Source organism: Microtus ochrogaster, unplaced genomic scaffold, assembly GCF_000317375.1.
Source record: "Microtus ochrogaster isolate Prairie Vole_2 unplaced genomic scaffold, MicOch1.0 UNK134, whole genome shotgun sequence".
Taxonomy (NCBI): Eukaryota; Metazoa; Chordata; class Mammalia; order Rodentia; family Cricetidae; genus Microtus; species Microtus ochrogaster.
Genome location: NW_004949232.1, coordinates 538,477 through 548,671, shown reverse-complemented (window position 1 = coordinate 548,671; position 10,195 = coordinate 538,477). Strand labels below are relative to the sequence as shown.

General features: G+C 45.8%; 1 protein-coding gene across 1 annotated transcript in view; it reads left to right on the top strand.

Moving 5' to 3' along the window:
• Positions 1-1,482: 1,482 nt before the first annotated feature.
• LOC106144465 (UL16-binding protein 6-like) overlaps positions 1,483-10,195 on the top strand; it is a 54,655-nt gene continuing 45,942 nt past the window's right edge. The window contains exons 1-2 of the mRNA XM_013355469.1: positions 1,483-1,579; positions 6,272-6,529. Of these exons, the coding sequence (XP_013210923.1) occupies positions 1,483-1,579; positions 6,272-6,529 (355 nt within the window). The remainder of the gene's footprint in view (positions 1,580-6,271; positions 6,530-10,195) is intronic.

Genomic DNA, 10,195 nt, shown 5'->3' with positions numbered 1-10,195 from the left:
GAATGAGAGCCTGAGAGCCCGCTGAGAGCAGGGTGGACCTGGGCACTCCTGTCTTTCCTCTGGCTGCCAGACTCACACCAGCCTCCAGATGGTCATGGACTCAGCCCTAGAGATGATTTTAATGAGTATGGGCTACAGGCATGGCTTTCAGAAATTTAAGCAGTTAAAATGCATGTAGCATTTTAAAATTTTTCCCTGCTCAATCCTCACGTATCAAAGGGTGAAACTTTCCTGCTGGAATGAATGGGGTTAAGGAAATTATGCAAGTGACCTTCTGGGTTTCATTTATGCAAGTGACTTAGTAATTAGTCTCATATTCCGAGACATCATACGAGCCAGTTTAGGCTAATTAGAACTGCAGTACTCTCCTATCCATGGCTACTTGGAAGAATTGAAAATCCCTGAATGGTGATGAGAAAAATCATACAACAAGGCTGCCCACCAAACCCTGAAACTTCTCAGATTCCATACATAGGTGTGATCATTTTATTCCCACTCAACACCACACTCAAACACTCACTTGAGGTTGTTTAACAGGCGTTGAACTGTTAGCTGGGTGGATGCATGAATAGCTGGAAGGACGCTATAGTTGTAAAAATCACTGAGGAGGAAATCTTAAGAAGACACTCTAGGCTGGGGTGCAGACAGTTTAGTTATTGAAGTGTTTGCCTTGCAAACATGAGGACCTGAGTGAGCTTGGTTTCCAGAACTCACATTCCAAAATTTAAGTTAAATTATAAGCCACCAGGTAGGTGCTGTGCACTTGGAAGTGAGTGCTGGAGAAGGGAGATAAGCGGATCCCTGGGGCCGCTGGCAGGCAGCCTGCCATAGTTGGCAGGTTCTCAGCCTAGGGATCTGAGGAATGGTGCGCAAGGAAACCTCTGCACTCCACACACACTTCCTGAAGGTCTTAGACTTCGGAGTTACCAGAAGTGCAGAGCGGTGCTTACAGTAGGGTAACTGTCTGTACCGTTGCCGATTTCAGAGAGACCAGTATCTGGGAAACCTAGGCACTTTTAAAAATAGAAATAAATAAGTCGTACTTGTCTTCCTTCTGAGCGTGAATATGCAGGTTTGGGCAAGGAGTCAGGGGTGGGGGGAAGGCCTTGGCAACAGAGGAGGAAAACAGTAACTCCGCCCTCCGCCAGACAGGAGACAACCAGTGTGTCCTCACCTGATTCACTCTCATGCTATAAGTGACCTCAGCTGCGGCACCGGTTTTATTCTTCCACTCCTATTTCTGCTCGTGATTTTCCAGAGCACGGGCTGGTAAGTTCTGGAAGCCTGGAAGGACCTGTGGACCTGTGATAATGTTCATAGTCACCACCTCCGTTTGCTGCTGAAAAGAACCATCCGTTGCGCAAAGAAGCGGTTTCCGTAGAAATCTGCAGTCATCTGTCCGGATTACTTAGGCTTCCTCTCCTCTCTCTCAAAAGCTCAAACCATGGTTACTATCAGCCAGGAATGGAATAAAGATCCATGATGTGGTTTGCAGCCACAAAGCTCATTCCTTTTGCTCTGACATTGCATCTGTTCCTCCCGGTCCCGCCCGGCTGTCAGTGTACACCTCTCCATTCAGGTGAGTTCCTGGGATCGGACTGGGCTATGGGGGTAGAAGAGGTGCAGACGTGGAGCCACAGTGACTAAGAGAGCTGGTCTTCCCTGATGAACTGCTCCTTGCCCTTTTCAGCCACCCTCCATTTCTGCGGGCTCCTTCTGAGCGCCCAGGCTTGTTCTCCATCACACCCAACTAAGTCCCAGGACTTGTAGAGGAGCCAAAGAGTAACAGAGCTTAGTTACTGCAGAGTGGGAGGGAGAGGAAATGGGAGGCAGACAGAAATCAATAAACAGAGTGCTGTGACGGGATGTGAAGGGCTCACCGAGCCATATCTCTAGGAAGTCAGCAGACCTTCTCCTGTTACCCAGGCTTTGTGCTTTCTGTGAACTATGGTCCTCATCCCCTACAAGTTCGGCTGGCCCTCCTGATCCAGATTCCCATGTGCTGAGCCAGGGAAATGCTTTCCTATTTGTGGTGATTCCCCTGCAGGCTTTCCAGCAGACAGGCTAAAAATGATCCAGGAAGAGCCAAGAATAACCTCAGCTAAATCCTATTTTATTGTAATTGGTGCTGGACCGGGACTTCTAGAGTCTGGCCCATATCATTTTAGCCATATTTAATTTTAGCCATATTTAAGCACAACTCAATTTTTTAAAATAAAAGTATTAAGATAACAATTAACTCATCCTCAAGTGCATAATTTAAGACATGTTTACACTGAGATTTTGTACAAAGTACATTTGGCTTCTTTCACAGGGACAGGTACTGTCGACTGGAAACTTACTGAACATTCTTTCGGAGTTTAAAGGCCCTTAGGTGACACAGAAGTCACTAGGGCTGTTGTAAAGCACAAGGGGCATCATTCTTAAAAGCAGGTTTTATAATCTAAAAGCATGCTCAAGATTTAGGAGGAAAGTTCCTGAATAAGTTAAGTAAAACATAGATTCTGGGAGCCTGTCTCATCAGACACCAAAGGATCAGCCAGGTCGCAAAATGACGTCATTCCTAAAGTTCCAGGAGGAGCAGTTCCGCACCTCATTCCATTGAACATGTAAGCTGTGTGTTAAACTTTCCAGGCTTCTCCAGTGCTTATTTGTCTGTGTACACAAAGCTCCTTGTTCTCCACATCTATTGTCCCTCAGTGGTGCTGATCTCTTATCAATCACAGATGATTCTTCAACCCTTGCCTGATCGGGCAGCAGCATTCTTAGCCCAAACACCACAGTAATAGCCCCACACCGATTCTTAGCAAAGTCCTTGCCCCCACCAGAAACCTCTGGAACTGGCCGTCCATTGTCCACATTAATGTCAGAATTCTTATTTTCCAAGGGTCCATGAGAATGGCCCATTAAACTCTGAAAGAATGTTCTGTAAGTTTCCAGCCCAAAATTCCAAAGACTCCCACCCCCATTTCTCCCCAAAGCACCACATTCAGGTTGTTACAGAACTAGCCCACTTCTCTGGGACCAGTTTCTGCCTGGTTTCATTTCTGTTGCTGTGACAAAACACCATGACCAAAAGCAACTTGGAAGAGAAAGGCTTTGTTTGGCATCGAATTCCACGCTATACTTCACTATGAAAGAAAATAAGTAAGAACTTAGGCCATCACGTTTATAATCAAGATCAGAGAGAGAGAAACGTACCCATGTTGCCTTTTTTGCTTGTTATGGTCAATTGTTCTGCTCTCATGGAGTTCAGCACTCCCTACCTGGAAATGGTGCTGCCTAGGGACTGAGCTGGGTATTCTAACATCAGTTAGCCTAAGACAACCCTGGGTCCTGGGCCATAGGTCCTTATGGGCGGGTCCAATCATGCTCTGTAGTTGGTTTTTCTGTCCCACCTGCCAGAGTCCTAAATAACCACCCTGAGATTTCTTGTTACTCATGAAAGCTTGGCCGATAGCTTAGGTTTGTCCTAACTAGCTCTTACAACTTAAATCAACCCACTTCTATTAACTTACTTTCTGCCTCGTGGCTTTGCCTTTGCTTTGTACTGCCCGTGTTGCTTCCTCTGAGTCCTGGCGTCTTCTTGAGACCCTGCCTTTCTTCTTCCCAGAGTCCTCTATGTCTAGCTGTCCCACCTATACCTCCTGCTTGGCTAATGGAAGTTTAGCTTTTCAATAAACCAACAAGAAGGCACCTTGGCAACAGCACATCTTCATAGTGTACAAAATGATTATCCCACAACATTGCTCTCTGTGGATGTATTGTCTCTGGCTGCTTTCAAGCCAGAGGAAAAGAAATAAGTAGGTATAACAGAGACCATCTGACCTGCAAAGACATCATTATGACCAGATAGCTGTATTAGTCACTTTTCTATTGCTATAATAAAAGATCATGACCACGAAGGACACAGAAGGAAGGGTTTAAGGAGCCTTACATTTTCAGAGGACAAGAGTTCATCATTCACAGCAGAGAAGCATGACAGCAGACATGCATGGGAGCTGGAGCAGCGAGCTGAGAACTCACATATTTTTAGTTTGGTTTGGTTTGATACGGTTTGGTTTGGCTTTTTGACAGGGTCTCACATTATAATTCCAACTGTCCTAGAATTCGCTATGTAGAACAGGGTGGCCTCAGACTAATAAAGATCAACCTTCTCCTGCCTGTTAAGTGCTGGGAAAAGAGGCATTTGACACCATGCACAGCTGAGAGCCTACATCTTAAACCTCAAGCAAGGTCCAGAAATGAAGAAATGGCAATGGGTTTCAAAGCCACACCACCAGCAACTAAAATGCCTCATTTAGCAAGGCTTACCTCCTATCCAAACAGCTGCCACCAACTGGGGAATGAGTATTAAACACCCTATTCTATAGAGGACAGAATCGTTCAAATAAGCACATTAGACATTCACAGTAGCCTCTCAGGGTTGATACCTGAGTGGCAATGGAGAAAAAATGACTGCACTTGCGTCCAGGCTGAAAGGTCACTCTTGCTGGAACCTGATCTGTCCCCGTAGGAAGGCAATCTGGGTCTGTCTTTGAGGTGGTCTGGGTTAAATTTTCTTACAGATTTATATTTTGACTTCAAGTATGTATGTACATCACATAGGTACCTGGTGCCCTTAGAGGCTAAAAGGGGACAATGGGTCCTCTGAAACTGGAGTTGCTGGCAGTGGTGAATTGCCACGTGTGGCTGTTGAGAATCAAACCTGGATCCTCTACTAGAGCAAAAAGTGTTCTTAACCACTGCACCACCTCTCTAGCCCCAGTGGTTCAGTTTAAACAATGGGCACGAGAGTTGGGGTTTTCATGGGACAGCAGCTTTCAGCTTCTTAATCATCTGTTTAATCTTTAGTTATTAAAATTCAGCCACATCTGGGTTGGCTAAGCAACTATCTATATTTAGGATTTTTCTGTTCTGTGAGCCATGACCCACTTAAGCAGTTTGGCTTCAAGGTGGGTCCCCCTAACTCATCTATGGACCACTGTCCTTGTTGTTACTGCTCTGACCACTCCACCTAATGGATTATTTTGTACCATGTTATTAGGTTTCAGGAATACCATTCCTAACCCCACCCTAGCCTTGAGTCATCATCACCATCTCTGAGTTTCCAGCAGTGCTGGTGCCCTTCTCCCTGGTCCTCACTGTGCTTCTCAACAGGGATGCTCCAGCATCCACAGACAGCATGGACTCTGCACACTTCCCCTGGAAATGTTTGCTGTTCCATCCACTCTGGCACATGCACTTCTCTGAGATTTTTGATCCCACTCTTCTGTGGCCAGATTTAACCAGCCTGGATTTTCTTTATAGTATAGTGTGGGCTAGCTGCTGACCAGTTCCAGGAAGCCTTCCCTGGAGCATTGCAGTATGTCCAGGGGATCTGGAGTGTGTTGTTCTGGTTTTATTATGTTGCTGTGATAAACACTCAACCAAAGCAACATAAGGGAGAAACTGATTTATTTGACCCCTACTTCTAAGCCATAGTCTGTCACTGAGGGAGGTCAGGGCAGGTACTCAGAGGCTGGCCCATGTGCTATTCCACACAGCATTATCTAGGACCAAGGAACTCACTTCACAGCCAGACAGGCACAGCAGGACCTATGAAGGATGCTGCTTACTATCTGATTCTCTAGCTCCTGCATAGCTAGATTTCTTATCCAGCTAGAGACCACCTGCCCAGGGAATGGTAACGCCCACAGTGGTTGGGCATTTCTACATCATTAACATTCAAAACAGTCCCTCAATACACACTCCCTTCCTAGGTGAGTCTAGGCTGGATCAAACTGGCAGTAGAATCTAACCAGCAAAGATATTCAAGTCTATGATCTGAGAGAACAGATGAGTAAAAACGGTGTCCATGCAACTTCTGTTCCATCCTCACCCTGCTCCATTCTGCCCCACAGCCTCACGCACCATCCTGTCTCCACACGGTCTACATGAGCAGCTTCTGGAGATTCTCCAGGATGAACAGATCCTGAGAAGACATCCTGAATTTTCCTGTCATAACTGACAGGACCCACCCTTAGCAAGATCATGTGATAACACAGAAGAGAATTATCCTGGTAGAGAGCAGGGTGGCCACACTTATACCTGTGTCTTCAAACAAGAAAAAATAGATAAAATTTTTAGCACAGTGCAAATGCAATTTGGGATTTAATTTTATTTACTTATTTCTCTCTTTGTTTTTTAAAGACATGTTTGTTCCACAGGCAGAGACTGTCTCTGAGCCCCTGATCTGCATCCCTAACCTCACTGCATGTTTCTTTCACAGATGCTGCTTCTCTTTGCTACAGCTTCTCTGTTAACAAGACAGGGTCTGGACCATGGTGGCGCAAAGTCCAAGGCCAACTGAATGAAGAGCCTTTTATTTCCTGTGACAGTAACAACAACTGCCATGCTGTTGGTCTTCTGGGGAACAGACTGGATGCTACAAAGCCCTGGGAGGCACAGGTTGGCACTCTGAAAGATGTAGCTGACCTGTTCAAAGATCAGAGCATTCAGATGAACCTGGAGAATAATGCAATGAGAGGTGAGTTTCAAATGACCACACAAGGCTGAGGATTAGCTCAGTGATAATGTGCTTGCCCTAGATACAATTCCCACTTTATGGGTTAAATAAAAGAACAATCATATGGCTCCTGAAGGAAAGAACAGGATTTGTGACAGGTTAGGAACATTCATTATTTTCATAGAGAAAAAAAAAATGAATCACTGGTTGTCCCTAAAAGTTCCAGGAGCAAGGCTAATATGTGAAGGGTAGGACAAGGTCAGAGGATGGGAAGGGAAGGGACAGGATTCATCAAGGCATAGGCTAATCTCTCCAATGGGCACAGAGCCCTTCACTCTGCAGGCCACAATATGTTGTAGGAGTGAAGGAGGTGAACGTGGCAAAGAATCCTGTGACATTGACCTCAACGGACAGAAAATGTTGCACCTTGACTTAAACACTAAAAAGTGGATTGAAGTTGATCCTGGATCCAGCTGGATGGAAGCAATGTTGAAAGAAAACAAGTATTTAACAGAATTCTTATACATGACATTACAGGGGGACTGTAGGTCCTGGCTTGAGGAGTTCAAGTCACACTGGGAAGAAAAGCTGGAGTCTAGAGGTAACTGGGAAGAAGGGGAGGAAACTTTCTGGAGATGAGGGATTTTGTGTGTGTGTGTGTGTGTGTGTGTGTGTGTGTGTGTGTAATAATCTCGTCAACATGAGTTCTTGGGTTTATGGTCATTTTTTCCGTCATTCATTTCCTTTCTCCCCTTCTCTGTCTCATCAGTTCTTCACTCACTGTGGTTCTCACTGTCAGTCTGAGCATCTGTTGACTAAATTTTCTGTCCTACCCAGTCTGGCAGTCATTCATTCCCAAAGAAACACACAGAGGTCTGCATTAATTATAAACTGGTTGGCCTATTAACTCAGGCTTCTTGTTAACTCTTTCTTATATCAGACACTAACCCATTATTCTTGTCTGCGCTAGCCACACGTTTCGGTACCTCATACCAGACAGGCCCTCTCATCCTGCTTCCTCTGCAGCTGAGTGATGACTGCAGATTGAATCTTTCCTCTTCCCAGAATTCTCCTGTTCTCGTTGTCCTACCTATTCTTCCTGCCCGGCTACTGGCCAATCAGAGTTTTATTAAAATACAGTCGACAGGGTACAGACCATTGTCCCACTGCAAGCATCCTTGTGTTTTGTCTCTTTTTCCCCATTCTAGACTCACTGTTGCTTTTCATCTCCCCTGATCTTTCTTCTTTCCTGACACCATCTTTACAGGTAGCTCCTCTCCTGACAGTAGCAAAGATTGAGGCCTCATTACCCTACTTCCCCTACCATAGTTCCATGAGTCATTTGAGGTCTGGGAATATGCCCTCTCCCTTCCTACCTAGAACCCACCCAAACAATGGTTGCATAACCATAGGAGCAGGGGGTGAAATGCTGTGTGATGTTGAATGACCTGAGAACCCAGAAGCTAAAGTGAGATTTCCTTAGATTTGAGATCTGGACAAAGACTCAACTGTGTTTCCACTTCAGCCTCACCAGCTGCTGCTCCAGATGTGGTCCAGCCTTCGTCTATGGCCATCAAGTCCAACATCTCCGTCCTGCTGATAATTCTCATGAGCTTTCTCCTATTTCTCCTACAATATTTGCAATAACAGGTACCGAGCACACTACTGATGTAAGGGACAGATGATGGAGAAGTGGGAAAGCAAGAGTGAATTCCTGGGATCTTGCTCTTGTCCCTCAACTCTAGGATCTTACTGAGAAAGGAGGCAGGAGATCTGGAGTTGATGTCACCTGCTAGCAATAGCTTGTGCATCCTCAGCCTTGACAGGACAGAAATCATGTCACAGAGCAGTGAGAAATGAGTAGGGAACACAGCAGGTGTTATGTTCAGAGCAGGCTCCCAATCAGGAGGGTCCCATGATGCAGGTGTGGAGGCAGGAACACAGAAGAACATGGTAGTCCCACTCAATGTGTAGAAGGAAGAGGATTCCACCCCATAGATAAAATTAAAAAGATATAAATGAAGAAATGGCTCAGTGACAAGAACACCTGCTGCTCATGCATCAGACACAGGTTCTGTTTCCAGTACCCACAGGGCAATCACAACCATACAGCTCCAGGTCCAGGGGATCCAGCCCGTTCTTCTTCACAGACCCCAGGCATTCACACAGTGCACTTACAAATGTGCAGGTTCACACTCATACACATAAAATAGAAGTGAATCACGCAGCGGCAGCCTCTAGAACCCCTGTAGCAGTGTCTCCACTGGAGGCCAGTGAACTGAGATGCTGCTGCAGTCTACTGCTTCCATCTGAGCTGCTCAGATAGACAAGGTGAGGCAGGGACAGTCACACCCATAGCTGTAATGCCACTGTCAGATTTTGAGAGTTTTAGAAAAAAAGGGAAATGATGTCTGGAAAACCAGAATCCAGGGCCCTCTTTGGATAGGGCTCCTTCCTGTTCTTCCAGCCCCTCCCATCATGCCCTGAGTCAGGAAGCAGAGCTAGTCATCACCACTTTATTCTCATCTCCAGGTCTGCAGGAGGGTCTGGGACTCTGGGACAAGGGAAAGAAGGAGGAAGACAGTAGGGGATCCAGGATGGAGAGCCCAGGGGTGATGGAGAGGAGGGAACTGAATGACCCTCAGTGAGGATGGCTGTGGGGTGGTGATGACTGGTACAGGGCACCCAGGAGAACTGACCCAGGCTTTCCTTGGACCCTTCAATAGATGTGTTTCCTTGCAGTAGGTTGAAGATGCTCCAGAGAAGCTGTGAGAGTTTATCTGGTGCCACCATTCTCCCTTTCCATGAGCCTCCACCAGATGAATCAGGACGCTACAGACACAACATTTCAGGGTCTTTCACTCTGTGCAGTTACTTGGGCCCTTTCTTATCACTGTGTACTGTTTCTCTTATGCTCCCTAATGGGATTTGCTCTTAACATGGAAGTTGAGATCTGGTAAAGAATGTGGTTATGGACCCATCCCAAGCATAGGAAAGAGGATAACCAGATCTCCTTAGTGGAAGTGTGAAGTTTTTGCTCTTGCATATATAACTGGCAATAATCAAATATCTCAGGTATCACTAAAAGAAACCTCTAACAACTAATCATAGTAAATGGAAACTGAGGACCAGTTGTTTAGTAGAAATCACCAGGGCCCCAGACCTTAGAACAACTGATTCCATGATGGAAGTGCCATTCCGGCTGTAAAACTCAGCATTCAGATAGTACTACCTGCCAAAATGAAAACAGTGGTCTAATCTATCCACGTCCACAGTTAAGGGAAAATCTCTGAATGTACTAACCTTGCTTTTTGGCTTTTTCTTCTTCTGGCTAACTGTTCTTGTTAACAGAAATATGTTGACCCAAAGCATGGTTTTTGTGCTTAAAATCTGTATCTGAGAAAACCTCGGCACTACACTGGGAATCCAATTACCCGGTACAGTTGCTGACCAGCTAATAAAGAGTTTCTATCAACCTGAATCCATGTCTGGGCAGTTTTCTTTGGTGAGTACCCCACCAGATTCCATCAAGGTTCCAGACCTCAAGACACGGGAGATCTCAGAAATCCTTGGAGCAGGGAAGAATGTGGTGGTCAAGGAGCCCCTAGGGATCCTCAGCCTGTGGGTCACAACTCCCTTTGGGGGTTAAAGGGCCCTTTCAAAGGGGTCACACATCAGATGTCCTGC